At 38.4% G+C, this 16,249-nt stretch overlaps 1 protein-coding gene across 2 annotated transcripts in view; it reads right to left on the bottom strand.

Annotated features, from left to right (window-relative positions):
* Positions 1–8,313: 8,313 nt before the first annotated feature.
* Positions 8,314–16,249, bottom strand: part of SNX9 (sorting nexin 9) — a 61,258-nt gene continuing 53,322 nt past the window's right edge. For both annotated transcript variants that reach the window (XM_063151354.1, XM_063151355.1), the window contains exons 14-18: positions 15,715–15,791; positions 14,661–14,750; positions 13,185–13,299; positions 11,670–11,761; positions 8,314–10,366 (exon numbers count right to left, since the gene is read on the bottom strand). In XM_063151354.1, the coding sequence (XP_063007424.1) occupies positions 10,319–10,366; positions 11,670–11,761; positions 13,185–13,299; positions 14,661–14,750; positions 15,715–15,791 (422 nt within the window). In that variant the 3' untranslated portion in view covers positions 8,314–10,318. The remainder of the gene's footprint in view (positions 10,367–11,669; positions 11,762–13,184; positions 13,300–14,660; positions 14,751–15,714; positions 15,792–16,249) is intronic.

Genomic DNA, 16,249 nt, shown 5'->3' with positions numbered 1-16,249 from the left:
TCATTGTCTGTTGAGATGTTGTAACTAGACAGAGAGAAACAGATGAATACAAGAGTGGACAATGCAAGAACACAACAAAAAGCAGGTTATGATTCTGACAATTGACCTGAAAAGAAAATAATTTAAAATGATAAGACACCCCCACCCTTGTATTTTTAGAGTAACCAAATAATAAAATAATTAGGAAAGTCAAGGACAAAATGCAGTCAGGCAAGTGACAGCAGGACTTTATATGTTTCTGGATAATTTTGATGGTACACTCTGTTTATTGAGGAAAATGTTAATTTTTGATCCCTCTTACTATGATTAATTTGTAAATGAATTCTGTTAATATAAAAATCTTTAGTTATTTTGTCCTATTTGGTAACACAGACTATACTTGAAAAAACAAAGGAGCATACAGGGTAGATGAGATCTAAAATGAGGCATTTAGAAATTGGGGGGGTGGGAAGAGAGAACAAAGAGAATGGCATTTCCATGTTTAGTTCATAACTAATGAATGTTAATTCATTTAAAGCTTATTGAACTCTAGTTTGCCCTCAGTGGGATCAGACATTCAAGGAGAGTATCTTTTATGAATTTTCTGTGTGTAAACTTTAGTGGGAGTTGATTGAACATAATAGGACATCTTAACTGAGTGTATGTCCAGTAATGGCTACTTACAGCTGTAGTATTTTATAAAGGATTTTGTTAATGAGATGAGCACATGTTCTGTGTTACCAGAAATGTATATATAAACCCAGTGGAGGCTTATATCTTAAAGTTCTCTCACATTCCAGTTCTGGTTTTTTTTCTTGTATACAAAACACAAAGCTAAAGTAAAACTAAGGTGGTTTGTTTTTTTGTTTGTTTCTTTTTTTGGTGAACAAAAGTGAAAGTTGGACATAAACTGTCCATTTAAAAGTTTCAGATTTATTCAAGTATTTGAATGAAAAAAGGGGTTAAAAATAGTTTTCTATTTGGAGAACACCTCTTTAATACAATCAAATCAGCCACCTCACAACCAGTACAACTACTGAGAAAAACCTTACATCTCTGGAATGAGTAGGTGAATTTCTCCAAAATCTGAAACAATCCAGAATCTCAGTCGGTACATCAAAATTCAGTTGGAAACATTCCCCAGGTTTAAGGTTTGGGATTTGTTTGCTGCATCTATCTAAAGATATAGAATTTCTAGTTCATGCCTTTGATAATGGACTACTGGTTGTATGCCAGATACTAACCCACAAAGCAAAAAGAGTCATTCAGTCACTGTCTAAAAGGAACAAAAAATGTCTTGCATGCATAGATTTGCTCTTCTGTGATCAAATGTTAAACATTTTTTCCATTTGAGTTGTTTCCAGTACAGCATATGTGGTGCTTTTAAAATGAAGTTAGGCTTCTTTCTCTCATTTCATTTTATAAACAGATGCTTTGTGGTGCTATGCCTCCCCATGCTTTAGAAAGCCCTATCCATTAATTTTCAAATTTAGCAGAGTTTTCGCACCAGAGAGCAAGGGGAGCAAGAGGCAGTGTTGGAACACATTCCTATGAAGGAAGAGAACATATTTGTTTACCTGAAAGATTGGGGGTTTGGTCTTTTTTCAACTGCTTTTTGTAAGGTTTGCATGGCATTGGGCAATAAATCTCAGGTGTTCCTCTGCTTCTCAGCAGCTTCATGGCAAGATAACTTAGACTGAATAGTTTGAAAAGACAGTGAATGTGAAGTAGTTCAAATCACAGTAGTTAATGGAGTTCCTCAGTATACCACCAGTGTTGAACTGGAGAAGGTTAAATAAGAACTAAAATGGTAAAATAGAGCAAACTGGCTAAGGAGTCAAGCTATTTCACAGCCCTATTTATGGTAAGGGCAGAGTGAATAGCATATGTTTTTCTTGAAAGGAAAGGAGGACTGCAGAATGAAGTGTTATCTCTGTCAGTGCTGCTGTAAAGGGGTAGCTGACAAAGCACAGTGTGTGAGTGAGGGGAACAGACCAGAAAAGAGAAGAACTGAGGGAATACAAAGGTTCAAAGTTATTTGAACAAACATTTGGTATGTTACATTATTCCCAATGCACCAGTTAAATCCACAAACTCTGTGTATGTGCAAGATAACATAATTTGTAAACTCATTTGCAGGCTACTATTCTTTTGATTCACTCCAAATATGTGTGTGTTTATCTCAAAAGTTACCTAGGTGAAAGGGAGGTGAGAAACCATCTTTCTCTGTAGGCTGTGCTCAATTCCTAGGACACTTTCTCACTTCAGTCACCATTACAGACACCCCAGTAGCACCAGCAACCCGGGAATGCTGCTGTGTGTGGGAAGGGGTGAGCACAGAGGGTGAGCAGGCCAAAATACTATCAGCAGTTTGGTAGGGAGGGGGCATGTAGTGGAAAGACCTTGTGTGGGTGTGGCTGGAAAGGCTCAGCAAAGCTGTGGCTTTGGGAGAAAGCCAGCTCATGTCATCCCTCTGAATCCAAGAGTAAGAGCCCTTCTTCTGCCACAGACCTTGTCCACTAGGGTGTACCTTGTGCAATGCGTTTGCTGCTGCTGTTGTTACCTCTACATGAGCAGCTCTCTGGATTGCCTTTCTTGCTGCCCTGCTGTTACCCTTCCTCTTCTCTGTCCCTCCCCATTTCATTCTCTGACGCTTTTTGCCCACTTGGTGCACTGATGGTTAGATTCTGTAATTAGTGACCCTGACACCTAGAGCTATTGCAATTACTTCCTGTGTCTTTTAAAAAGGTGGGTGCAGTGACAGATTTCCTGTGCTGAGAGTACAGAGTAGCTATCTTGAATAATGTTCCCTGCATATTTTTGTGGGAGTTCAGCAGAATTCTCTTTTTACTTATTCCAGGAATTTGAAATAGACTTTGTCAGGTCTTGGAGATTTATTGCAAACTACATGGAAGAGCCAGAACCAGTGCAGATCCTTTCCACATGGAAACACTGATGCAGAGAGTTTATAGTGTGCCTAAATAAAAGCAGAGATGCTTGTGAGTTTAAAAATGCCTCTGGGAATGCCTTTCAGATTAACTAAACTCAGTTTAATTGTAGAAGATGCTGCTCAGAATGGATGAGTCAGGATACAACATACTGCAGAGAAGTCTTTATGACTACTTTTAAGCAACCTGCTGCTTTAAGAAGCACATCTGTACATGTTGATAAGGGTAATTACAGGACTTTTTGTTTATTTGTACTTGAACTAATATCCTAATGCTGGCTATTGAGTTGAACTTAGTGGTGGCTGGAGTCCCATAGGAGAAAAATCTAAGGTATCCTGAGACAGATTCCTCAGAACGTTTCCTTACCATGCCAGAAGTCAGCTACACTCACACTCAACACCTCCTCTCTGCCCTCAGGGCCAGCAGCTGTCCAGCACAGCCTCTTTGGCAAAGCACAGGGCAGAACCACTTTGCTGTGTAAGATCTCAGCTGGCTGCACAGGGTCAGCTGAGGTGTCATTGCATCTGATGGAAGGGCAGGATGGAACCAGACAGTGACAGTGCACACCTGTCCTGTCTTTGTGTGCCACACACACACCTCTTCCCAGCCACGGTTCAGCAGTGCACCTGAGCTGATTCCTGTTCTCTGGCTCCACAGCAATGAGAAACAGCCCAGGGCCTACCTGCAGGTGTCTGCTCAGACTCCCTTACAAACATCCACTACAGTGTTTCCTTGTGGGTTGGGTTTTTGGGGTTTTTTTTCCTGTGTGACAAAAAAAAAAAATCACTTCAAGAAGGGCTGTTTTATTTTAATATTTAAAAATGGCTTAAGACCACTAGTCATTTTTACTAGATTCTAACACTAGATAATTACAATATTAACTCCTTGCTCATGGGAGCGGTGCCAGACAGCACCTACAAACAACTCTTACCCTAGGAGCAGCCCCTCAATCCCCTGTGAAACCACTGCATTCCCTGTGAGTTGCCCTTCTTAGTGATAATTTTACAGCACATTCGAATGGATCCCAAATCCTGCAGCCATCCTGCAGGCTTATTTTGTAGTATAGCAGTTTGTGGATAGCAACCTTCTGTTACTGATTGTGAATTTGGTTTAAATTTGGAAGACTTTCATGAACAGTTGCATTGTGGATTTATTTGTTTGGGAGGCTTTTTTGGATGTGTTTCCTTTCTGCCAAGCATTAAGACTGTGGTTGTAAGCAGCAGACAGACTGGCACAAGTTGTTATTATTGCCAAACAAGCATAAATATTCTCAAAGTAGGGAAGAAATGTTCTGGACTTACCTCCTTCCTAGAGGCTTGGAAAAAAGTCCTTGTTTTAAGTTTGGTAGGTCCAATTTGTAACCAGGTAGAAAAGTGTCACTACTTAAACAGGGAAGACACATGAAGAGTTTTCTTACTCCTCAGTTCTCTCTGCTGGCATAACCAGTCTGGAATGGTGGAGTCCTGGTGAGTGCAGTCAGATGGGAATTTTCTGGGGCAGTTATGTCAAGCTCAGCAAATCCATCCCAGCAGCAAGCAGCCTGGCTTATATTTTCCTACTATAATGCAACAGATGCTATGTTTAAGTTTTCACTTCTCTCCCAGCTGTTGAATTTTTAAACAAAATCTTTACTGAGTTTAAAAATATAACTCAACTAGTCAGGAACTAGTCAATAGTTAGAAAAATTACCCTCACCCCTATTTGGCCCTTACTTTTGAGGCAGCTTTTCCTTTTGCAAGAGTTTAACTTGATGAGTTACTGGATACACCAAGCTTGACAAGATTCTGTGTCTGGCTCGGAATTTCATTTAAAATAATAACATACAGATAGATGAACACTGGGATACACAGCATCACTCCCTCATTTTGGGCTTTGTTTCCAGCTTGCCATTGGACATTACAGTGACATAAAAACCCCAACCAAACACAAAGTTTGGATTCTCACATTTTAAGGGAGTTTAAGAAATGCCAGTAGATATTTCAGGTTCATAGTACAGCTGTGAGTGCTGATAGTATCGTAAGGGGGCGCTGTGCTTACCAAAGCCCTCACAACACTCTTATACAGTGGTAAGAACATACCAGCAATGACCCCCTCCAACTGCCCTACAGCAGATACAGGGGCTCAGAGATGCCAACAAAGTGAATGTAGTGCAATGTATGTCAGAAGGACAATAAATTTTAATGGGTCCAAAAAAGTCTTGATGAGCAGGCAATGCACAAGGATCATATGGGAGCAGGGAGATATTCTTCCTCCAAAGCATGAAGCAGAAAAATGAATATAATGAAGTGATACATTTAATCTTTTCATTTAACAGGATTAAGAGATCAACTTTTATCTAGATTTACAAATATTACAAAGAGTTTGTGTTTCTTGAACTGTGTCTGAAATGGCAATATTATTTGCAAATTATTTTACATAATTATTATTCCAAATAATTAATAATCCTAGAAACTGCTACTACTCCTCATATGAAGGGCTACAGAGTACAACAGCTAGTAATTAAGAAACCTAAATCTTGATATAATTACAGATTGAATGAAGGCTGATAAATATTTAGATTTGCCATTGGAAGTACTGTTATATTTAGTATCCAGTTCCATCCACAACTGTATTTGTTTTGGTTTTTTAAACAGACTGATTTTCTTCCGTTTTCTTCAGATATGCTGTTATAAATGGTCACAAATAAAAGGCTTGTGTTCCAATTTATTACTGCCCTGTTTTCAACTTCTATCCTCTCCTGTGGTATCAAAAGGAAGAGAGCATGTTCTTTACAATCCTCATTCTATAAACTTCAGTCTGCTATCCCACTATTTTTGCATCTCCTGTGAGTGACTAAACTCATTAGTCATTGAGGCATCACATAATCACATAGGTGGGTGTGGGGGGCATGCTCTGACAAGCAATTTAATTGGGACAGGTCAATAACTAAGGTCAAATAACTAAAATACAATTAAAAAAAAAAACAAACCACTTAATACTGTTTTTTAAAAAGTCCCCACAATCTTTTTATATTTTCTGTTATTTTAAAAATCTTACTGTTTGTGGTTCTTCTAAGATAACCTCCAACAAACCTCTTGGAGCTAGCAATTTAATAACATCTTTAGAATTACATACTTTTTAGGAAAACAGTTAATCAGATTTTGGGGTTTTTGGGAATGACATTTCACAAAACTAAAAACCACTGAAGAGTAGCAATTTTAGATTTAGATCTACTGAAATTTAATTGCAACATAAGGCAATGTGAATTAAAAGTGACCTTGAATTGAAAAATGCGTGCTATGACCAGTTTATCAGCAAATATATTTAAAAAAATTAATAGTTGTTGAAGATGGTAGGTATAAAAGGAAAACTAAGGGTAGCAGAAGTCTGTTGTTAACAGAAAATAATAAGTATTACATGCAGTCTTGCTTCAGCCCCAACAGAAAACTGTGACATACAAAAATGTATTTTAACAGAATATAGCCACAAGTTAGAATAACGGAAGAACAGTATTTAGTAAAAATGAGAAAGCTGGCTTCAGATAGACAGGATCAGTTCAAAGAAACTAATAAATCCTATTGCAAAGCAAACAGTTTTTAAACCTGTAAATGAGAAGAACCTAGAGTTCAGAAAGTTCAGCAGGAAGGCAGTAAGAATATTAGCTGGAATCTGAAGGAACACAAAAAAATTAGGATAGTTTAAGAAAATCTGGCCAATCAGGAAAGATTAAAAGGCCCAGAAGATTAAAAATAGGCAAACACATTCTTTATAAGACAAGGAAATTAAGCCAGCTTAAATACTGCAAAATCTCAAGAGTCCCAACTCATGTGCAAAGAGTCATGGGAGTCAAAAAAAAGGGAAAACAGCTAATCCAAGTTGTGACTCAGATGTTCTCTAGAACAGCATGGGTGTAACTGACATTGCCACGCGACAGAATGGGTGGATTGGTCACCAGCCAGTCAATATATTTCTAATTCTATAAGGCTGCTTTTGTTAGGGTTGCTTAGACAGGAAAAAGGGTTTTTTCTGCTCAAGTGGTGACCTCAGGTGTTAGCATTAATTTTATCAGAAGAGTTATAGGAAGGTATGTGAAAAAAGCACTGACCAAAGACCCCCGGGCCCCTTGCCAACTAACCAGCCCCTGCCGGTGCATGTGCACGTCTTCAAGGGAAGCCCTACAAAAAGCAGAAGCACCAGTGGCAGGACACCTGCCTAGTGAATGCTTCCCTTGCTGCTGGATTGCACTTCCTCAGCCTGTGGAGGGAGTAATTTTGGCCAGTCCAGACTGGCAGAGTGTCTGGTGCATGTCAAACTAAGCCACAGCACAAGAGATGCATCTCTTCCTTTGTGAGAGTTTTCTTTACAAGGCTGTTAATCTGAATTCCTTCTAAGAGCCTGAACTAGACTAATTTTGGTAGCAGTAAAATTGATGTATTATTTAATTAGGATTTACAGAATCTAGTGTATACTATGGTAGTACTTTCTCAATTATCTTGTTACAAAACAGGAACTGCTTGGATGTGTAAAAATTTCCATACTCATGTAAAATTAGGACTTATTGAAGAACTCTCTAATTGCAGTCAACAGTACACTTCCAAAACGACACCCCATAACAGAGTCTACTGCTGCAGTCTAATTCCATGTTGGACTGCAAACAAGAAATGCAGGTATGCTTCCTCTCTGTACAGCTACATTTTATTTTAAAAAATGGTAGTAGTTGCAGTAACAGAATAAGCAATTAAAGTATAAAGTTAAAACCCAAGAGCTTGGGGAGTTGATGTCTTTGATGAAGTCACTGGGCTAATGCCAGTGTTTGGCTCTCCCTGGAAGGAAAACATCAGCCAGGAAACAGTAGTAAGGCTGTGGATGCTGCAGACTAATTATTCAGCTATGACAAACGAAACACAGGAGAGCACTGCTCAAGCCTTGCACTAACTTGCTCTTTCTGTTTTATGACTACATCTTTAGTGTGCACATTCTCTGTTACCCCCAACTCATACAATTAAACTCTGCCACTATTCATGTCTAATTTAAAAAACAAATATCAAAGACAATCAAATTTCTATTCTGGGTCAACACCATGCTGACACAAAGCCAGGAACACACAGTAGCACTGTGCTCTACTACTTATTTGCAGTCAGGAGGGTTCCATCAGCCACGAGCTGCACTGACCTGAATAAAGAAAGCTTCCAGCATATGTGTAGCCTTTGCTGGTTTGCAGTCACTAGCACTATTATACCGTCCAGTTGGGATGCCTGCTTTATGGAACACACACGGATGCTTCCTCATTCCTCAGCTGGCCCATGTGTAAGCTGGTAAAAAGCTACAGGGAGGATTTGCCTCGTACTACATTCACCCTGGTAAAAACCAACATGATGGTTTAAAAAAAAAAAAAGATAAAATAGTCTGGTGGATATACATAAATATTTATTATCAGTTTAACTTCATTTTACTAGAAATCTTTAAACAGTTTTTCTTCTTTTTTTTTTGCCAAAATGTTGCATCTGACACAGTTGCTACTGTCATAGCTTCCCTGCACTGGGAATGCAGAGCTTACACTTAAGATTCCAAAACAATCTATTCAAGATAAAGAGCTTTCAACTTTAGTGCATATGGAACTATTTAAGGATTGGTAAAAAGAACCCCCTTCCCCCTCCCAAATGAAGAGTCTGTTACAAAGAGATTTCATTACCAAAAAGTGAATATACAAATGCTAAAAAAATGCTGGCTTGAAAAAGTGATTTCAGAATTTACTGTACACATTGTAACAATTTATTATATAAGCTGCTTCTACATGCAAGCAGATCTTACATTTGGTGTAAAACATTTATACACATTCTTTACAATTTGTACATATTTAAATGGCTGTATCAAACAACACTGCTCTATGGAATTTTGGAAGCAAACTAAAATGGGAGGAGAAAAAGACAAGGTTTATAAAAGGTGAACAAAACTCGTGACACTAAGAAGCATCTAGACTTAGGCCTAGTCTGGCTTGGTTTGGTTTCAGGTTATTCAGGCAGACCCAGATTTTCCTTCTAGCACAGAAAAGTAACACCAATGCAAAACAGAGTAAGGCAACTATTGAACTGGCAGAATGTACCCGTCACTTAGAATGGCTTATTGGTAAAATGCCTTTTTAGTTGGTTTTTTTTTTAAACTAAATTATTTATTTTCTAGGCACATCTTAGTAGAAACTGTGTTTTGGCTTTCCTGCTTGCCTATGGCAAGAAATTAATTACTGTACTTGGTGCCCATTCTGAACACAGTAGTGGTGGCTTTTTTTGGTTTGATTCTGTGAAAAGCCAAGGCCTCAAATGGTATTTCAGTAGTATGTAAGAGGATACTGAGTCACTTGATAAAAGCTGATGATCAAAGAACAGTTTGTGTAATAACTAATGATGTTATTCAGTACTTTTGTCACCTCTGATTTTGCATTAGAAGGCAACAAAAAGTTCACCTGAACCAACAGCACACCATACTACTACACGAAGACCTGAGCTTAGCTGGAATTTGGGGATGTCTACTAGTTGGGGTTAGATGTGGCACTGTCCCCTCTGCTGAAACACTACAAACTGTCAGAGGGGAAGCTGGCCCTGTACAGCACTGAGAAACACCAGTGCCTTATGGCATAACATTGGGGGTGTCAAAGTGCTGGTATGGAAAACTGTTTTTCACACTTTCCTGAATGGCTCGTTCCTTGTTTGTACTTTGTCTTCTTACACAGTGCATAGTGAAAAAGTGAGCCTGACATAAGCTCTGAGGTGGTGTGCCACAAGAACAAGATTTAGTTAGAAGGAAAAAGAAGAGAGGGAAGAATGATTTATATTTACCAGAAGTCATACTGGGAGCAGGATGCCATGGCTGCATATGGGAAGCAAAACTTAAGAACAAAGCATTCATTCAGGAGATATAACAAACATGTGCCAGGAACATACATGAATATAATTCCTCCTGGTTACTGAATTGCTGGAGAGCTCAACTGAATATAATGAGTATTAGGTAATTTTCTTAAGTTTGTCTGTTTTCCCATTAAAAAAAAAAACTACAAATGTGTCACTCTGGTGTTGATGCAGAGTTTTTGGAATAACATCTGATAGACAAGTCTTCGTGAAGTCCATGGCAACATATCAGTTTGATAATTTAGATCCCTATAAGTGACAGCATTACCCACCTGTTTTTATTTAAATAATGATATAAATGGGAGAGCTTTCAAGACAGGAGAGCCTTACTGTATGATTTAGGCTGATAAAGTAAAATTTGAAATAATACTTTTTAACAACTGATTCTTGTTGGTTTGGGGTTTTGTAGGATTTTTTTTTTTGCAAAGGCTAACAAGTTTTTATTAGCATTGCCCCCACATCAGAAAAGCACTTTGGAGTTGTTCTGTATTGTTGAATACTCCTTATTCTCTACATCACAGGAAAGCGGCTGAGTGCCTGCCTCAGCTTCTGTGCAATCTGAAACAAAGAAACAGAAGATATTTAATACGTAGTTGCTTTACACTGTGCAGGAATATGATTGCAGGCTAAGAAATTAGGTGTTCCCTCATGTGATGAAAAACTGCAGGCATTACTGCAGGTTTTGTGTATGCAGGACTCTCAAAACATTCCATTACATACACTTTCTGCCTTGTTAATTTGGTACTTTCACTGCTCCAGTTGTGTTGGAGAAAGCATTGTAGGCAGGGCTGTTACTCTGCCTGTCTAGCACTGCACTGCACCAGAGAGCTACAGGAACACAGCCAGATTTTCCAGGAAACCCACTTCCCTGCTGAAGCAAGGCTGAAACATCAAAACAGAGCTCCTGTGCACTCCCCACAGTTCTCATGGTAGCCATGACCCCACACATGAACATATACTGAGGGAGAGAGCATTGGTAGAAGAAAACTGGTGAGGCTGCAACCAGGATTGAAATAGACTGGACAAGAGGCTGAATGATGGTAAGGGGCAACCTAAGCCTAACCCCACCAGAAGTTTCAAGGAAAGTAAGCAAAGTGACCTGATGGGGGACAGTTGTCACCCACTGAAGATACCTTTGAAGTTCACTGGCAACTTTTATGGCTGTGAAGGGGCACCAGTTACTCATGAGACTCCTTTTAGTGATAGAAGTCAGGCTGCAGCACATTCAAACTCAAATGTTTTATCAGCATATCACATTAGAAAGCTTGTTCTTGGTTTATTTTTTAAAAATCACAAAGGATACATGCATTAGAACACTGTCAAATGAGAACTACAGTGGTAAGAGAGTGCTCAGACTGAAAATATTTAATGTCACCTGAAACTTTCCTGTCCCTCCTGCCCCACACTTGTCTATATCAGGCTTTAAATCACAAAAGCTTCCCTTCTCACTCTCATCCTATGGGAGGAAAGTTTTGTTGAAATGTTTTATTGTTCTGTTCAGTGCAGCAGAAGGCCTGTAAGCAGGCCTTGCTTACTACACATCAGAGAACAAAAATTCTTTGTAACCCTAGTACTGGCATTGGGGGGAAGAAAAAAGTCAAGCTATCAACAATGTGGTTTCTGAACAGTGGTTCTTAGTTCTCCTGGGTTAATTGTAACAATCATGTACATAAGACAGTATCTATAGGAAAATATTTTAACTCATTCTTTCAGTTCTCGGGTTTTTTTACAATTCCTTTTACAATTTTTTGTACGATTCTTCAAATATGTGCTCTGTGGGAGCATGGATTAAAGGCTGCATTTCCTATAAAGCAGCAGCACAGTACATGCCAGGCCAGCAGTGCTGAAGCCCTGTCCTTACCGTTTCGTAGAACTGCGCCTGCTGCTCCAGATAGAGACGAATGACGCTGTTGTAGTCATAGATCCGGTTACTGTGGAAGTGATTCATCTCAGCTGCAAGCACACCCAGGAGACAAATTATTTAACAGAAGCATTTATAATTAGGAAAAGTTTCACTCAGTTCAAGTTAGTTACTCTGCAGCAAGGTCAGTGTCCAGCCCTGCCAGCAGGGGAGGACTGTTCTCATGCTTCCACAACCTGTTCTGCTTGCAGCACTCAAGTTATAGTGGAATTGTTTGTCAGATGGTAGGGGGTCAATTACACACCAACCTGGGTGCTTCCTGGACAAAGCCAGGCTCTTGTATTACAATACTCAGGTGCACAAAGATTCAATAAAAAATACAAGCAGGACTTCCTTCTACTGAGGTAACTGTTCCTTCCTGAAGGCTTTCCAACAAAATTTTGGCTTGGACATTCAGATTTCCAAGGGTATAGATATCAAATTGTAAGCCAACAGCTTACAGTAAATACTTAACAAAAAAGATACAACCAGTAGTGTGTGACTCCTTCTTGACTTATGCTGTTTCAATAGATACCTGAGAAACAGCATTACTGAATCTGTAACACCTTTCATCAATTTCTACATCTCAGATCACAGCTTATGGCTGAAAGAAGTTTTAAAATATATTTTGGGATATCAATGGAGGGAGAAGAAATATGCTACATTGTAAAAGTCATCCTAGAGGTCTCTTCCACAATTATCACACATAAAACACAATCCTCTTGCGTCACTGTGACTAAGAGGAAGGAGATGAGGAGTTTTCTTAGGAGATGAGGTTGTTTTTAAAATCAATTTTGTGTGCTGCTCTGACTTCATCACATAATATATCGAGTACTCTTGGCTTTAAATCATCTAAAAATGATGCAACCCCCTCAGTAATGAGTAATCTCATTGAAGTCAGTAACAGGATACACTTAATGGCTTGATATCCTGCAGGATTGAGCCCTGACTACTCACTTTCCCAGTTTTTCTAGTGCAGTGTGCTGCACCTTGTATTTACAACACCTCTAACCTAAAGAGGAAAAAGATCATTCAAAAAACATCCAGGAAATAAAGATCTTATCCAAAAGAACATGAATCTCAGGTGGGAGATGGGTTATGTCTGACTAAACTAAAAGTCAGAAAAACACTTCTGCTAATGATGACCTGCTTCTTGCACCAGAGTACATGCTTTTAATTTGAGACATTACTTTCAAATCAAAGAATAAGCCTGGGGAAGTTGTTTTGGGGTTTTTAAATTGCATTTTCAAAATATGTGTCTTTTGCAATAGCAATGTGATATAAAAAAAAAAAAAAGGGAGAGACAAAATAACTACAATTTAGAAAAATCTAAGCAGGTCACAAAAAAAGCCCCCACAAATAACCCATGCCCTGGTTTTCTTCCTGGTTGCAAAAGATTTTCTTTCAAAGTATGCTGCTTAACAGAAGTCTTTCAGAGGTCTACAATACTGCCATTTAGCTCAAAATTTGGTTTACCTTGTAGTGCATAAGCCATGGTGCTCACACGTTTCACCATGTTCTGTTTGTCTTGTGGCGTTATTTTACTGGTTGCAACTAACTTGTCACTTTCCTTCACTCGTTCTATTGCTCCCTGGAGAAACCAAATGCAGAAAGGTTCAAAGAGTAGTCAATTTAGGGGTGTTCATAGTAATCTAAAATGCCACTAGCTACATTTTGAGTTTGCATTCAGTACACATGTACACAAAATGATCAATTCTGCCTTCTCACATTTTCATCCAAAGTTTGTTATTTCACTTTATTGATCCCAAGAGTCCTTGCAAAAAGTGACTTCCAACATAGGCATGATCAGACTCATCAGCAAATTGAGTTTGGTACAGGCAGTAATGCACAAGAATATATACATAAAGGACAAATGGACCAAGTTTCAAATTACAGATTACCAACGTAACTGACATCCAAAAGCTTGTAGAACCATCTTCGCACATTTTACAAGAGAAGGCAACATAACACTGTTTTTCAAGAGACAACTCAATGTAATGTATAGCCATTGATTCAGGAAAATTCTCGAGTCACAAAAAGATATGCCTCCCCTACACAATGTATTTGTGCCAAACAACATGCAAGAGAATCTATTTACATATCTCTTGGCAGTAGGTTTATGTTTCAAGTTTTAAAAACATTTCTTCTCCTTTTATGGTATTTCCCCCCAATGATTTGTGGGATGAAGGACTGAAAACATCCTGAAAAAAGAATACATATATCTGATATGCTTTTCTTTGTTGCTCTTAGAAGTATATTCTTATGTTCTTGTTCTATACATTTAACACTTCAAGTGATCAAAAAAAACCCCCAACCTCACATATTTGTGCACTTGTTTTAATACTTCACAATATTTAGTTTCCTTAAATACATTGCAGCAGACCATAAGGAAAACTCTAAAACAAAACAGAGTATCCAAAACTGTACACCGTGGCTTTTGTATTACAGAGAACAAAATGGTTGGGTTTTGTTGCTGGTATTTTGTTTGGTTTTTTTCCCCCCAGAAATGTTAGAGCTTAGCTCTGATCTCTGGGTTTTGATATTAAAGAAACTTCAATGCAGTGCATGATTATTTATCACATATCAGCAAGCCAGCCACACAAGTGTACACAAGTTTTCCTACAATACTCATATGGTTTTATTATCAACTATCACATAAGGCTCAAATATTACAAATTTACACTACTGCTATTTACCCCACTGGGACATGAAGTCAACCTGAAGAAAATCATGCTCTACTATGGCAGAAAGTCATGATATTATTGAGAGAAATTCTAGTTTTCCTTCCCTCTAAGTACTTCTTATTTTAAAAATCAACACGCCAGTTTCACAGAAACTTCCAGTGTTTCAGCAGCAGGGGCCAGGCTGCTGCACAAATGCAAGGTACCATACCACCCCCTTTTGCTTGTGTCCCCACTGCCCAGCCCTTAAAAAGAAAGGCTCATCACATACCTTATGAGCTGCTATGATGTCAGGGAAGCAACCAAGAAATCCCTTATATTCATGATTTGTTTCCATCAAAAAGTGAAGATCTTTCTTTGGCTAATAAACAAAGCATACATGTAAGTAAAAGTATCTGTGGCAAATTAACATCATAGAAAAGAAACTATGATACCAAGAGAGGGCAAAGGGGAAAAAAGGGAATGAAACAATCAAGAAAAACCAAACCAAAATATTAATTGTTTATGCAAGTTTTTAATATATGAAAAGGGTTTTTTAAAAAAGATAAGCTTTTTAGAGTAAGGCACTGAGCATAATTGTGCAGATGCCTCTGTTCTTTTAACATGAACTAGCTCATGAAGTGATGGGGTTTTGCCTTTTCACCCAAGAAGAGTTTCCAGTGCAGTCTCTCATTACATATACAAATATGTACATGCACAGGTGCTTCTCCTTAGGTGTCAAAGTGGAAAGGTGTCTTAAGAAATTTCAGACTCGGCCTTGAGACAAAGAGGATCTGCATTTTGGAGACTTTAAGCATAACATGCTAAACATCAATGTATGTCTTGAATACCAATCAAGGTTTATTTAAGCCAGATTTTTATTGAAGCAGGCAACTGCATGTAAAGGCAATGGAGCAGGTTCAGTACACAGGTATTCCCCTACATGGAGCAACAGCAAAATCTGGATCCTGTAGACATTTGGGGAATGCAGAGGGAAGGCAGAAACTCTGTCCTTGATTAAATACCATTCTTTTGTATCAGTAATGAAAACAGTTCACAGACAACAAAAAATGAACACATTTAAAGACCAAACAATCATTTTAGTATTTAAGAAACCAGAATGTGGGCTTTCTGACCAACAGAAATGCCCTCTCATCACATTCCCCTGACCTGACACAGAGTAGAAAAGAAGATGATAATGCATTTAAAAGTGTTAATAGCGATTTAATTGGTCTATAGCACTAGCAGCTATGTTTTAATCAAAGAGGAAAAAAGAAAAGTCAGAAGAAATCTAAACAGGTGATATGTTTGTACACACTATGCCATTGCATTGGTAATACTCCTACCTGATCTGCTACAAGACTGGCAATTTCTTCATAAGTTTTTCCTGCTTCTGTTATTGCTCCGTTGAGATCAGATTCTCCTAGAAGTAAACATCAGTGTTCAAGTTACAGTAGGTCAGTTACAACAAGAAACTTGCCTTGATTCAAGGCAAATTTATAAAATAGCCTATTTACAATAATAAATGGCTAGCCATCCTTTTATAACCAGCAGAAATAAAGAATTTTTGAAAACATTAAAGGAGGAAAACTAACGATCTTGTAGAAAATTAATGTTCTACCACAGTACTAGCACTACTTACTTCCACATTTAATTATTTTATGCAGTTTAAATACACAGGTATTCCTCCACATGGGGCAACAGGAGGTCTACCAGGATGGAAAGGATGGAAGAATGAGGAGGGTTCCAAAAGATGGACTGACAAAGCTGATGTGCTACTACCCCTGAGCTCTCTGACAGTCCTGGACCATAACTGTTCAACGGTCAGAGAAGCAAAAGGAGGCTCAAGTAACTTTTTTCCTGGACAACAAGACTTCTGAT

Source organism: Melospiza melodia, chromosome 3, assembly GCF_035770615.1.
Source record: "Melospiza melodia melodia isolate bMelMel2 chromosome 3, bMelMel2.pri, whole genome shotgun sequence".
NCBI lineage: Eukaryota > Metazoa > Chordata > Aves > Passeriformes > Passerellidae > Melospiza > Melospiza melodia.
Note: the sequence above shows the minus strand (reverse complement) of the source record. Positions and strands in the feature narration are given on the sequence as shown.